This window comes from Castor canadensis, chromosome 12 (genome assembly GCF_047511655.1).
Source record: "Castor canadensis chromosome 12, mCasCan1.hap1v2, whole genome shotgun sequence".
Taxonomy (NCBI): domain Eukaryota; kingdom Metazoa; phylum Chordata; class Mammalia; order Rodentia; family Castoridae; genus Castor; species Castor canadensis.
Genome location: NC_133397.1, coordinates 61,512,412 through 61,528,094, shown reverse-complemented (window position 1 = coordinate 61,528,094; position 15,683 = coordinate 61,512,412). Strand labels below are relative to the sequence as shown.

Below are 15,683 nucleotides of genomic sequence, written 5' to 3'. Positions count from 1 at the left end.
CTACAGGGTGGTAGGGTTAAGGTCCTAGCCTGAAGTACAATACATGTCCTTGGGTACCTTCCCTATGCAGCATCTTCTCAGTGCTGTGCTGGGGCTTCTCTGCAGACTGTCATCTTGGTGGCTTCGTATTCTGATCCCTTGTTGGGCCACACTGTGACCAAAGAGTACAGACCATAATTGGGGCATGGTTTCCAGGACTGGGAAAGCATTTGCTAGATTATCCATTCTATTCTTTGAGGTCATGGTCAGTGTTAAATTCCCAAACTCATTATTCACTTGAGTAATAAGACTTTAATCTTTTAATGACTGTTTCCTGTAACCCTGAGAACATGCTGAATCTAAGACGAATGGCATCTGAGAGGCTAGAGTGGCCCTGGGTTTTATAGCCTGCACTAGGAAGGGAGCATTTATTCTGCTGCTCGGGGGATGAAGACAATTTTGAAGGCACCAGTAGCTCTTATCCAAGCTAACTGATGATCCTGCCAGTATCAGGACTTGGTAATTTGTCTTCAGCCTGGGCCCCTAGTCCTGCCAAAGTCTTCCAAGCCAGTCAAGTGAGGCAAACCCTGAGCTGGCCTCTCACCTTTCCTTCTTCCACAGCCACGTCTTTTCTTTTTCCTGCTCTGAACCTGCTATTCTGGTCATTCATTCAGACAATACATAAATATCAAGTGTTTGATATATGCCAGACATTGCCAGGTGCTGAAAAAATAAACGTAAATAAAACTCCATCTCAACTCACTAAGCTCTCAGCCACCAGTAGTGGGGGACATGGACAGGTTAGCAAGTGTTACAATGTGGCAAATGCTTTGGTAGAAGTAGCTAACAATCTAGTGGAGAAGCCTCTGAGATCAAACAGCCCTGGAATCAATTCTGGTTCTTCCTCTAACTGGCTAGATGAATGACATTGGGCAGACTCCATGAGCTAATAACAATGGGTTTGATAACATGCCTGGCAGAAATGGAAGTCTTTTAAGCAGCACAGTGCTTATTATCAGCTGGGCAGAACTGGCCATTTTATAATAATCCATTGATTTTCATGTATTACTACGCAGAGAAGACAAAAAATACAGATTGTTAGTTCTTCCCTGGAAATCTCTGGGCTGAGAGTGATGCAGGTGTCTGTATGTTATCAAGAAGCCCAGGTTAGTTCCATAGGCCATAGCTTGAGAAATGCTGTTTTAGTCGGACACCCTCCTTTTTTTTTTTGAGACAGGGTCTCACAATATAGCCCAGGCTGGCCTCAAACACTCAATCCTCCTACCGCAATCCCCCCGGCGCTGGTATTTCAGGTGTGTGTCACTATACCTGACCCAAATCTGTTTTTAAACAAAGCATAGTGACAATGTGTATCAGGTTTCTAAAAGCAAGGAGAACTGGATTAAATGGGACTATACCTGTTCTCTTTGTCCTCGGGAGGAGTTTTCAGCACATGTCACAACATATAAGGATGGGTGGAAGATTCTTCCCATAGTTCCAAGAGAGAGATCCTGTGAGACCCCTCTTGCTCCTTGTGCCCTCCTCCACTGCACAGCCATGGGACCTGGGCAAGGCCAGGGTCATAGGTCAGCTGCACTCTGTCTTGTTCACTGAGCCTACATAGGGGAACCTTCATCTGGCAGAGCCCCAGGATGGGAAGGGAGGGAGGAACCTCACAGTTCTGTGTGTTTGGTCCTGGTGGGCTAGAGGTAGGTGACCTTCTGTACAGACCACTCAAGATAAGTGGGCACATACAGATTAAGAAAGAGACTAGGAATGAGCATGGGCTCTGGACAAGCTCCATGTTTTCTCTATCCGAATGAAATGTGAGCACACCTGGGCCTTCCCTGTGGGGTAGAGACATCAGTTGGCAGCAGAAGAAATGGACAGAGAGAGAAGCTGACCCTTGGAGAGAAGAGGGTCACTCATTCAGTGCAGTGCCAGAGACCAGCCCTGTTGTCCATCAGAACCATTTACTTCCAGACACTTCCAATCCTTGCTCCTAAGGTTACTCTTCCTGAATTTCCACAAGATTGGGCCTCATTTTTTTTTAATGCGTTAGTATTCCATCCATTTTCTGGATGTGCCTTCCTACATCTCCACTTGGACCTCACACTTAATCAAACTGTTCTGCTCTTTCCTACTGTACTTCTCCCACTGTCCTGCTCCCTCACCATCTTCTCAGCTTGTAAAGGGCTTCAACATGCACCCAAGAGTTCCAGCCTAAGATATATCCTTTTCCATACCCTATACATGTAATCCACAAGCAAGCCCTAGCAGGTTCTGTCTCCAAATTGGAATACATCCATCTCAGACCATTCTACTTCTCTCCTCCACCATCACTCTGCTCAAGTCTCCATGTCAGCTGTGCTCAACTGGCCCACTCTTATCTCTTGTTAACTCATTCACTGGATGGCAGCCAGAATGACTTCTGTAAAATGCCAGTCATCTCATGTCACTCTTCCTGTAATGTCTTCCCATGGGCTGTAAGCAGTACATCTTTAGCCTGACTTACTTACCCTACTGCCCTATAACTCCAGCCACATTGGCCTTTTGACACTTTTAGAACATTCTATGCCACATTCCAGCCCAGGTCTTCACAGTTTCCCTTTGCCTTGACTTCTCTTCTGGCTCTTCCTCTAGCCATCTCTTCCCTGTCATTCAGGTCTGAGGTTGGTGTCATCACCTCAAAAAAGACCTTCCTTGACCACCTCAATAAACAGTTTTGTATGAATCTATCACACTACTGCATTTTATGTCCCTCACTGCACTTATCACTCAGATACTGTTTGTCCTTTTCTCCACAGAGGTAAGCTGCACAGAGGCGCCTGGTCTGTGTTGTTCTCTGCCATATTCCTGGTGCCTTAGAATATATTTGAGACAGGGTCTCACTGTGTTGTCCAGGCTGGTCTCATACACCTGAACTCCAGCAAACTTCCTGACTCAGTCTCCCAAATAGCTGGGACTATACGTTTGCCGATGTGCTCAGCTTCAAGAATGTTTTTTGAAAATGGTGCCAGATACCACAACAGTAACAAAATTTTGCTGTTTTCTAGGGTTTTGATTTTTACTTTTTCTTTTTTTTTTAATGGAGTATGTTGGATGTCTACAATTTTGCTCAGATGATTGCAGAACTTGTAAAAGCTGTTGCTGCTATTGTATAACATACTGCTATTATTGCTCTTTTTATAAAACTACAAATGTATACACACACACATATGTATTATTTGGAAACTTCAGCTGTGCTGTCAATTTTGGAAAAAAGTGTCCCAGTTTACTGTGTTGAGTTGACATTGTACAGAAATTAATAGCCATATTGGCCTAGAAATAGTAAACTTATTTTTTTCACTTGTATAGCAGTAACACACTGTATTAAATATATAAGGTCTTATCTACATGGGTTTGATTACAAAAACTAATAAAGTAGTCTCTAAATTAAAAAAAGAATATTTTCTGACTAACAATTCCATGAAATTCTACCTAAATAACCTTAGGCAAGTTAATTAACCTCCCAAGGCTCAGATTTCTTAAATAGGGATAATGTTACCCATAAAGCCAATTTTTTCCAAAGATTAAATGAGCTAGTGAATGTATCTGCTTTAAATCTTTTGGGGGGGGGCAGTACTGGGGTTTGAACTCAGGGCCTCATGCTTGCCAGGCAGGAGTTCTACCATTTGAGCCCCTCCCCCCAGCCCAACCAGCTTTAACTCTTGAACAATTTATTTAATTTTTCTGTTCCTCAGTTTCTTTCCATTTAAGGTGGAAGCAATAAACACTTAATATGAATACAAAAAAATGTTTGGCTTTAATTCTGGATCATAGCAGAGAGCTCCTTAAGTTTTAGTGTCCTGAGTGATAGAAGTGAGCCCCTGTCGACCACATCTGAATTTATGCTAATGAGGTGATGGGGTAGGGGAGTGGAAGTAAAAGCTTGATAGTTTCAGGATGGAGCAGGTCCATACTCACGATTATAGGATGGGAACATTTACCTCCTGGGAGGGGATGAGGTTGGAGACTGGGCTGTCTGTTTCTCCTGTGGAAATGCTGGAGGGTGAGTCATGGCGCATCCTCACTCTGTTCTCCTTGCCCCATGTATCAGCAGTTCCTGATTTGTGTTCTTTATAATAAACCAGCATATATAAGAGAAGGGTCTTCCTGAGCTCTGTGAGCCATTCCAGTGAATTATGGAGACTGAGGAAGGCGATGTGGAGGCCTCTAAATTCAGGACCCCTTAAAAGAAGCACAGGTGGCTTCTGGGACTTGCAACTGGCATCTGCCATGGCACTATATTGTGGGACTGAACCCACAGACCTTGGAGTCTATGCTGACTCTGGGAATTAGTGTTAGCATCAAATTATTGAACATCCATTTGGAGTCAGAGGATTGAAGAACTGGTTGGTGGTAGAATTGGAACATCAATCCCTCAAGGCTGAGTTAGGATATGTGAAGTCTTTAGGAAGGGTCCTGGTGAGAGGGAAGTGTCCAGTAGATGTTAGCTGTATGATATTTACACTATTGCACAACCCCAGGATCAAAGAAAGAGAAAGGAGAGTGTGTTAGTAAGCTTTCCATCATTGAAACAAAATACCTATGAAATCCAACTTCAAGAAGAAAAGATTTATTTTGGCTCACAGTTTCTGAAATTTCAGTCCATGGTCACTTGGCCCCATTATTATGGACCTGTAGTGAAGCAGAGCATCATAGTGGAGAGGGTGTGTTATGGTAGAGCAGAGCTTTACCTCATAGCAGCCCAGAAGCAGAAAGGGAGGAAAACAGGAAGGAACCATGGATAAGATACAGCCTCCCAAGGGCATGCACTCAAAGACCCACTCCCTTTAACTAGATTCCACCTTGTAAGTTTCCATCACATCCTAATAACCCATCAGATTATGAACCCTCAAAGGATTAACCCATTGAAGGTCAGAGCACTCATAATCCAATCACTTCCCCAAAGCCCTACCTTTGAACATTGCTGCACTGGGGACCAAGTTTTCAACACACAAGACTGGGGGACATTCCAGATACAAACCATAACAGACTACATAAACAGTAAGTAGGAAGTTGAGGATCAGTGGGGGGCTCACTGTGCACCTAGCTGAGAACTGGCTTCTCTTCAGGGGGCCTGAAGAGATGATATGACCTCAATGTACTCTTGTCCTAGGGCAGTACCACCACAACACAGAAACACAAACACATACTTTAAGGTCAAATCCCAAGGGAAAGTTATCTTGGTACACAGTCAAGAAGCCTTGGGGAAGGTCTGCTGGAAGAGGAGGGGCTTGGGTTGACCTCCAAAGGGTCAAAGATGGATGGGGGTGGAGTGCAGAAGGATGAGGACCAAGAAGGAGATGCTGGTTTGAGCATCTGAGGTGTCCAGAGAGCAGTTTCAGGGGAGAGTTTAGAACAATATTAGGTGAGGCAGAGGGAGAGGCTGGTATTGACTGTGCCGTGTCTTCAGTGTGGAGGGTGTCTCCTGGACTTCCCCAGGCCAGGCTCAGTCATTGTAGCCATCCCTGAGCACAAGCTTGGCTTCCCAGTCCCTGACTTAGACCCTCTGGCTGGAGGTCAGCAGGATTGTTGGGGAGTCTACAGTGGCAGGAGGAGGAAACCATGTCCTGTGTCCTTGCAGGACAGCAGCTGCTCCCCATCCTCCTTGCCTTGCCCTCCTCCTCTGCTGCCATTGGAGCTCTGGATTTACCAGAGGAACATGATCTCCCTCAAGGGGAGCAGTACATCCAGGTCCCTCTGACCACCCCTCCCAAGGGTTAGGCAGGGCAGGGCAGCATTCTTTTGATATGACTTGAGAAAGCAGAGGAATTCTGCAGAGGAGAGAAGTGCTAGGCAGAGGGAAGGACAGCAGGGCACTATAGAGAGGCCTTCATAGCCTCATCAGAAAACCAGTGCACTTTTCAGACTGTCTGCTTCCTCACCCCCTCCTTCCTCTCCTCTCTTCTCTTTCTTTTATAAATCCTGTTTGACCAGTGCTTACAATATACTTATGGATTAATTTTCTTCATGTATGAGATCAAATTCTTACAGCTGTAGCTACCCTTGGGGTCTCTGAGTTATTCTTTGACAAGTTCAAGGAAGATCTTGCAGGTTACAGGCAACCTAAAGGTGCCAGACTGCTTTTCTCCATCCCAGCTCTGAGACTCATTGACAGGTTATGACCTTGGGCATAACCTCCTCCCGTCTGCAAAATGGGGTAGTCCTGGTGACTGTGTCTCATGGTTGTTGGGAGGGATTAGTTAACTAATTCATGTAGAGCACTTAGAGCCTGGTACTGGTAAGTACTAATTATGACTTTATTACTATCATTTTGTAGCTCTAATGGCAGCTCAAAGTATCTCCATTGATGCAGGTCAGATGCTCAGTTACGAAAGGCTTTTCCTTCAGTTAAGCATACTAAGGTTAAAAATGCCAGCCTTTCTTGGGTGAAAGGGGCTTCCAACCAGTCCTCTGCACAAGAGGGACTGAAGCACACTGAGATGAAAGAAAGGTGACCGAGCGTGGAAAGGGCTGGAATGGGGAAGCAAGAGACCCCCAGCCTAATTCTGTCATGTCTCCTCTCTCTCCAGAATTTTTTTTTCTTTTTTTTTTTTTGAGCTTTAAACATTTTTTATTAGTGTATATCTGTTATACAAAATAGTGGGTTTTGTTATGACATCTCCATACATGTATTTAACATGCTTTGATCATATTTACTCCACATACTAAAATTTTAAGAATATTTTTGTGTTTTAACTTTTAGCACATCTCAATTTGATCACTAAACTTTTTTTTATTTTTATTTTTATTTATTTATTTATTTATTTTTCTTTTATTCTTCATATGTGCATACAGGCTTGGGTCATTTCTCCCCCCTGCCCCCACCCCCTCCCTTACCACCCACTCCACCCCCTCCCTCTCCCCCCCCACCCCCTCAATACCCAGCAGAAACTATTTTGCCCTTATTTCTAATTTTGTTGTAGAGAGAGTATAAGCAATAATAGGAAGGAACAAGGGTTTTTGCTAGTTGAGATAAAGATAGCTATACAGGGCATTGACTCACATTGATTTCCTGTGCGTGGGTGTTACCTTCTAGGTTAATTCTTTCTGATCTAACCTTTTCTCTAGTTCCTGGTCCCCTTTTCCTATTGGCCTCAGTTGCTTTAAGGTATCTGCTTTAGTTTCTCTGCGTTAAGGGCAACAAATGCTAGCTAGTTTTTTAGGTGTCTTACCTATCCTCACCCCTCTTTTGTGTGCTCTCGCTTTTATCATGTGCTCAAAGTCCAATCCCCTTGTTGTGTTTGCCCTTGATCTAATATCCACATATGAGGGAGAACAGACGATTTTTGGTCTTTTGGTTTGTGTTTGGAGATGAGCCCTCACTATGTTGCCCAAGCTTTTCTCAAACTCCCAGGCTTAAGTGATCCTCCCATCTCATTCTCCCAAGTACCTGGGACTGTAAGTACTCACCATTATCCCAGGCCTCTCCCCAGAATCTTTGTTCCCAGCAAGCCAACCCCTCACCATCCCTTCCTCAAGTTCTTTTTACATATCAGAATCCCCTGACCACTCTTTGTGTCCTATGTGCCCACCCCTCCATTTATCTGGCCTTCTCCTGTATTCCACCCAAGGTGCCTGATACATCTGGAAGGCTCCTTCCTTCAACATTTATGGATTCATTTCCTCCCTCCCTCCCTCCCTCCCTCCCTCCCTCCCTTCCTTCCTTGGCAAGGTCTTGCTATGTAGCCTAGGCTGTCCTCAAATTCGATATCCTCCTGCCTCAGGCTCCAAATTACAGATGTATGCCACCAAGCTGGCCCAACTCTCTCTTGCTGGCACTATTTTTGCTTTTGTTTATCTGTAGTTTTAAGTCTTTCCCTCATGCATGTCTGCACTCCTCCAAAGTCAGGTTTCCCTGTAGTAGTACATGGCCTCATACCCCAGGGAGTTCCCGGGTTGCCACTCCTCTCCAGCCACGGAGAGGTCTGGGCCTGGCCTCTTACCTGGGTCTCAGAGAGGTTTAGCTGGCGTGCCAGCTCAGTGCGCTCGCGGCCCACCACATACTGGCAACGCTGGAACTCCATCTCCAGGCGGTACAGCTGCTCAGCAGTGAAGGATGTGCGGGTTCGCTTGGGCCGGTCTAGGTCCAGGCCCTTGGGAAGGACGATTTCCCGGATGGTCCCCTTGGCATCTGCAGGGGCCATGAAGGGAGTCAGATTAATTTGCTAGCTGAGTTAGGTCACCAACAAGCATCTTTCTCTTGCTTTCTTTTTCTTTCTCTTTCTTTTTCTTTCTTTCTTTCTTTCTTTCTTTCTTTCTTTCTTTCTTTCTTTCTTTCTTTCTTTCCTTCCTTCCTTCCTTCCTTCCTTCCTTCCTTCCTTCCTTCCTTCCTTCCTTCCTTCCTTCCTTCCTTCCTTCCTTCCTTCCTTCCTTCTTTCCTTCCTTCTTCCCTCCCTTCCTTCCTTTCTTTCTCATTTTCTTTGGAGACAAAGTCTCACTATGTAGCCCAGATTGGCCTTGAACTCACAATCCTGCTTCAGCTCCTAAGTGCTGAAATTATAGGCATCCATCACCGTGCCTGGCTACTAACAAGTATCTTGATAAGAGCCTAACATGGTGCTCTCCTCTGGCCCAGGTGTGACTGTTTACCTCTGCCAAGTTACTCACCCCCTCTGGGCCCAGTTTCTTCAACTACTCAATGCAGCATGTCATATAAAATGGATGGATATATATATATATATATATATATGCCTCAGTACAAATGTCAGTTCTGCTCTCATGGCCTGGGCAGAAAAGACTCACTCTGGCCCAGTCAAGATTCCATTCGCTTAACAGAGTAAAAATAAACAGAAATCAATATGCTGAGTCCTCAGGTACAGAGAAGAAGGATTGGAATTGGGTGTGGTCAGTCAGGTAAGGCTTACTAACGTCCAGAAGCCAGGTCCTATGCCCTCTGCCTCACAGACACACCTGAAGTTAGCTGGTGTGGTGTAGAGGACAAAATGGGGAGTTAAAATCTTCAGAAGCAGCCTAGGGACAACTGCCACATCAGGCTGCTGGGATGACTTCCAGAGGGGACTTCCATCACTCCTCACATGTACTGAACAGCAGAGTCACACCCTCTATGCACGGTAGCTCCAATATTTTGGAGACCGTTTAAGACAGATTAAAAACCCTCAACCTATGTTCACCACATAGCCTCACTTCATAACAATACAAAGTGCTCAGAAGGGTAAAATATTTAGGGGGTAGCGGTGGTGATATGTAGACATCAACTTGAACCATAAGGGTAAAGATAATCCATGCCTGAACTACACATTACTGACCTGAAATCTAGATATTAGAACATTTTAAAAATCAGGTTTCAGAAATAGGCAGCATGGTACCGTGGATGTTTTATCAAACCACTCCCAATAAAGATGTTGCTAGTGATGAAAGGAGGCTAACTGTAATTTACCATATTAGGAAGAACAGCAGCACTGGACCGCTAACCAACTCAAGGCAGCCCTGAGGAAGCCCAGTATCAATGTGGCCTCCACAACTGCAGGAATTTAGATCACCACCAGGGGGCGCACAGCAGGAGTTTGCAACAGGTCAGAGGCTGCTCACATTTTCAGTCTTAACAACAGCTGACACTTCCCCAATACTTGCTGTGGGGCCAGACACTGTTTTTAAGACTTTTAACTTTCCCAGTGTCTAAATGGAGTTGGAACTATCCCATTTTACAGATGAGGAAATAGAGGAATAAGTTTCAAGTAAACTTAGTCAAGTTTACTTAAAACTTTAAGTTTTAACTTTACTCAAGTTATTGACAGTGTTCAATAAACTCTAGAAAACATCCTCATTTTCTCATGTGTGGTGTCCACACCCCTGTAATCCCGGCACTTGGGAGTTTGAGGCCAGTCTGGACTATATAGGACTATATAGTATGTTCAAAGGTAGCATGAACTATGTAGTGGGACCCTATCTCAAAAAAAAAAAAAAAAAAAGGGCTGGGATGTACCTACCTCATGGTACACTACTTGCCTAGCTATGGGTTTGATTCCCAGCACTGCAAGGGGAAAAACACCTCATTTTACTTCACGAAGACCTTTGTGGGGCAATTCTTAATACTTCATTTGGTAGGTTATAATGCAGAAGACTGGTTATGAATGAATAAAGGAATCTTTTGGATGGCTCCATCATTCCTCTGGAGAACATATGGACAGAGCTGTACTTAAGATGTGCTGCTTGCCAGGAGACTCCTTGTGATCCACAGGGACTGTGGTCTTGCTTTTAAAAGCCCTGCTCTAGAGGGTCAGCCTCAGTCATTCCCTCCACCCAGCTTCCTGCCCCATTAGCACCTCTTTGGTGCTTCTGCCCATGTCAATGGGTGCTCACCCTCTAGGGTACACCCTGGCTCCTCAGGGATCCAGGCTCATGAGTCCTACTCCTGATCTCCAAGGTTCTCAAGCATCTTTAGGTTCACAGCCAACCCCAGGAAGAAAGTGAATCAGGGTGGGGAATGCAGTCACTGCTCAGAGATGACCCTCCTCCAGCCCCGTGCTCTGCCAACCTAGACTAGGTCCTGCCTGGGCACTGGGCAGAGCTCATAAAATGCATGAGAGCCTGTAGTAACCATTTGGGACAATATAGCTCCCCAGCTCCAGTTCTTTCCACATTCCAAAAAATAGGGTAATATTTGTGACTATGTTATCACAGGGTTGGCTCCCTTTGTTCTTTTTCCACCATCACCAGACAGAACTTTCTTATAACATCCAAGTGAATCCATCTGCAAAGGCATTATTTTGTTTTGTTTTTTTGGCAGTAATGGGGTTTAAACTCAGGGCTTTACACTTGCTAGGCAAGCGCTCTATGTTTGAGCCACACTTCCAACCCAAAGGCATTTGCTTGATGCAATGTGTCTGGGGTGGGGGGAGGTATGGCTAGGAGGAAGGGACTGTCACACCTGGTCCCAAAGGATTCATATCCTCATTTAAGTCATCTTCCCAGAGTCCACCCTGCTGCTGAGCCTGAGCCCCTTACCATGAAGTCAAGCCATACACAGGGCCCACCCCCTCCTCACCCTAAAAGAGCAAACAAGGTCAACTGTGTCCCTCAGGGTCACTCTACAAGAATGGCAACTTCAGACTTGCCACCAGATATCAAAATATGCCATACAAATATGCACATGAAAAGATGTCCTATATAATCAGCCACCAAGGACAGGCAAATTTGAGTTGCAACGAGAAACACCTATAAGGATGCTAAAATTCAAAATACTACATGGAAAAAAAAGACAGAAGCACATGCACACAAACATAGGAAGGGAGGAAGAAAGGAAGGAAGGAAGGAAGGGGATAGAGAAAAAAGATAAAGAAAAATAAATACTGAGGATGACAATGCCTGGTGAGGATGCATAGAAACTGGACCACTCATACTTTGTTGGTGGGAATGTAAAATGATTCAGCCACTTTGGGAAGTAGCCTGGTAGTTCCTTAGAGAATTAAATATGTATTCACCATACAATCCAGTGACTGAACTCCTGGGCATGAAATCTTACGTTCACATAAAAACCTGTACACTAATGTGCACAGCAACTTTCTTTCAATGGTCCCCAAATACAAACAAACCAGATGTTCTTTGATAAGGGATGGTTAGGGCTCAAGATATAGCTCAATGATAGAATGCTTGTCTAGCATGTGCTTAGGCCACAAAACCACAAAAATAAATAAATAAATAAATTTACAAATAGGAGAATGGTTTAAACAAGCAGTGGCACAACCATACAATGGGGTACTCGGCAATAAAAACAAATCAGTGTTGACACACACAGCTTACTCAGAGAATTATACTGAGAAAAATAGTCCCCAAAGGTTATGTATTATATGGTTACATTTATATACCATCTAAGTGACAAAATTATGGAAGTAAAGATGAGATCAATGGTTACCAGGGTGTGGGGACACAGGGAATATATGACCACAAATGAGTAGCATGAAGAAGTTCCTTTGTGGTGACACAACAGTTCTGTGTTTTAATTGTGACAGTGGTACGATGGATCTACAAATGTGACAAAACATCATAGAAATATATACTAAGAAAAATAATGCAAAGAAAAATGGCAGAAACAGCTGATTATTTTGCACCCATGTCAATCTTTTTGATTCCGATAATGTGATTGAGATGCATAAGATGCCTCCAAAGGGAGAAGTTGGGTTGAGTGATGGATATGTGGGTCCTCTCTGTACTGTGTTTACAATTTCTTGTAACTCTATAGTTATTTCATCATAGGAAGTTAACACTAGCAAAAATTGCCACAAAGTTAGAGTGCTATTTTGTCACAGAAATGCACAAATTCATTAGTGGAAAGAATATAATGCTGGTTCCCCAGAGTGCCTCTGCATTCTGCTTGTGGATTGTAAGATGTTTTAAAACAGCACATAATAAACATTTGTCATTTCAAAAGTTGTGCACTTTATTTTAATTTTTACTAGAAAAATCTTAAACCCGTGATTTTACATGCTTAGGATGAGGTTAAAATGAGTATTTAATTTTAAAATGCATTATGCTAATGTATTAAGTAAATAGATGGAATCTGAATACAACAGAAATGGAGATGGTACTCAAATGACTGAATATTGGGTAACAGTAGAATGAAGGGTACACTACTTGACACGTTTATGTGGTGATCTAGTGCATGATGAAGGGACATTCTAAAAGGAAACACATCGTGCTGGTCAATAAGTGGACTTAAGTAGACTGGTGACCATAAATTACCCATTTGGAAGAAAATTAAGTGAAACTCTTCTTTCACATTATAAATAAGAAGCTTCAGGTAGATTTCAAAGCAAGTCATAGAGCATAAAATGATAAAGGTATTATAAGAAAATATAGGAGAATATTTTTATAGCTTGAGGTTTGTTAGGAGCTTTCTAAGCAAGATAGAAAACTGGAGGCTGTAAAGGAAACTCAAAGAATGCATCTGACAGTGTGAAAGCTGAGAAAAGCACCAAAACCAAGGTGAAACACAAGAAGCAGTTGGGAAAAGATACTTTAAAAATAGGCAAAGAAATAATATCCAGAACATACAAAATGCAATTATAAATAAATGATTTTTTCCTTTTTCTTTCACTTCCTCTCTCCTCCTTCCTCCCTCCCCCCTTCTTCCTTCTTCTTTTCTTCCTTCCTTTCTTTTTATGGTGCTTGGGGATCCAATCCATGCCTCACATGTGCTAGACAAACAGTCTATCAGTTCAATAAATTATTTTTAAAGAGAAATGGCCTAGTAGAAAAATGCTCAAGCAATTTATTTGGATTGTTCACAGAAAAAGGCATCCAAATGGCCAATACACTAAAAGATGGGTGTATTTTCATAGTAATCAGGATAATACAAGTTCAAGCAGCCATAGAAAGACATTATCACCATGAGATGGGAAAGACATTAATAGGTGATTAATAAAGCATTGATGCACTGTAGGGAAATTCACCATCCCATACCCTGTTGGTAGGACCATAAATTGTTATAACCTTTTAAGATTGCATTTGGATTTGCATCAGGATTAAAGATGCAAATAACTTTTGCTACAGAAATTTTTAAATTTTAATAGGTATTTGTCTTACATAAATATAGACTCATGTGTTGCATGATTTTTTGCAACATTGTTCAAAATGTTGAAAATTTAAAAGCATCCTTAATGAAATGTACAAGGGAAATGGCTAAACAAAATGGCTGAACACTTTATGGTACTTCTACACTAGATGTAGCAACGGCAAAGAAGCAAAGAGTGAGGCAATAATTATATGAACTGACATCAAGTGCAAAAACTAACTTATGGGACAAACTGTGCAGCATTGCTCCATCTCTGCAGTGAGCATATTTATTTGACTATTCAAAACGCACTTGATAAATACCTACTATGTGCCAAGTACTATTCTAAGGTCTGGAGATATAGAAATGAGCAAACTAGACAAGGTTCTGTTTTCAAAGATCTCGTAATGAGGAGGGAGACAGAAAATAAATTACAATAATTTTTTTAATTAAAAAATTAAAAACAGGTAAAGTAATGATGAGTGCTGAGAAGCTAATTAAATAAAATAGGGGGTTATTACTGTGTCTCCTCCAAATAACCAAAACCCAGTAAGCACTACATGTGTGCATCACTCCCTCCTTCTCTTCCTACTGCAATGGTCTTAGAATCATCAGCCTGGGTTTCTGAGTACCAAGATGAGCCCCTGCCCACGAGCAATGGCCTTACCATGTGAGTGAGAAATGTGCCTCTGTTTGGTTAAGCCTCTAAGATTTGGAGTTGTTGCTGTAGAAAAATCTAGCCCATTCTTGCTGACACCAACCTTTCCCCTGAATTGCTCCTTTTCTGAGTGGATCTGGGGGAAGCACCAGGAAGGACGGACAACTTTGATTCCAAAGCTTCCATCAGGCACTATTGGGGTGAAAATGCTTGAGTTTAAATGAAATGAGCCCTGAGTTTTGCTGCCTTTTGTGTCTCCTCATAGAATGGTACATTTTGAAGGAATAGAGAAAGTGAATCTGTCCTAAAACCCTTTGGGAGAGATGGTAACCCACCTGGCCTAATGCTAGTTATCTTATGCTCCAAGGTCCAGGCCAAAATAAGAGCCCTGAAAGCCTTCCTGACGTCATTTCCTACCCAGTGCCCAGGTAGTCCCTTTGCATGACAAGCTGGTAATGTACTGACTTTCTGGTGAGACAAAGTCCTTCCTGCTCTAATCCTCAAATGTAATGTGATTACTACAAAAATTCCTTATGGAAAATTCATTCTCCAATTTATTGGTAAAATTGAAAGTGGGAGAAAAATGTTTTAAAAATGGTAAACAATGAGAAGAGAACATTCACACTGCCACAGAGCAAGACAGATTTTTTAAATTTGCTGCAACTAAAATGGTCTGATGCTGGCATGAGAGTTATGAAGCAAATCCATGCATCTATGTGGATTTAGAATGTCCATAAAGATAATATTTCAAATTAGTTAGAAGAAAGACGGGATTATTAAAGTCATAGCTTTTGGACAATTCGCTCATTATTTGGAATAAAGTAAATTTTCTCACACTGCATGCAAAAACAAACACGAGCTGATTAACCCTTAAATATAAAAAATAAAGTTCCAAAAATTGAAGAAAAATTTTAAGGAAAAATAAACAACAGACTTTAATATCCAGAATAAGCTTTTGCATGGTGAGAGACAGTTTAAAAAGAAATGACAGATTGGGAGAAAATATTCATAATGTATGTATAACAGTGTCCTAATGCCTAGCTATAGACCAGAGAGCAAAGTCAAGCAATTCTGGTGGAAAACGGGAAAAATTATTCAGAGAAGAAATACTAGTGACTAATAAAAGTAAAAAAATAAGCTCAGAATGAATCAGAGAAATGAAAGTTAAGAAGCAAGGAGATACCTTTTTTTAAAGATCACATGTTTTATCTATCAGACTAGGAAAATTGTGCTGGCTAAGTTGAGGGTAATTAGGTTCTCTCCAGCACAGACCCTTGGTCTCAGAAATTTTATAGAACTTTCTATTGCAGTTCTGGGGATTGAACATCTTGGATCAGATGGATGTGGAAAAATGACACATTTATATTTGATTGCCAAGAATATAAATTAGTACATTTTGTAATCAAATGAGGAAATATCTATAATAACTTTCAGTGTGTATACGTGGGTTTTAAAATTTTTACTTCTAGGAATTTACCTTATAATTAT

At 42.2% G+C, this 15,683-nt stretch overlaps 1 protein-coding gene across 1 annotated transcript in view; it reads right to left on the bottom strand.

Annotated features, from left to right (window-relative positions):
* The window catches only part of Vax2 (ventral anterior homeobox 2), a 30,711-nt gene that overhangs the window by 3,482 nt on the left and 11,546 nt on the right, over positions 1-15,683 (bottom strand). The window contains exon 2 of the mRNA XM_074051007.1: positions 7,971-8,158. Within this exon, the coding sequence (XP_073907108.1) occupies positions 7,971-8,158 (188 nt within the window). The remainder of the gene's footprint in view (positions 1-7,970; positions 8,159-15,683) is intronic.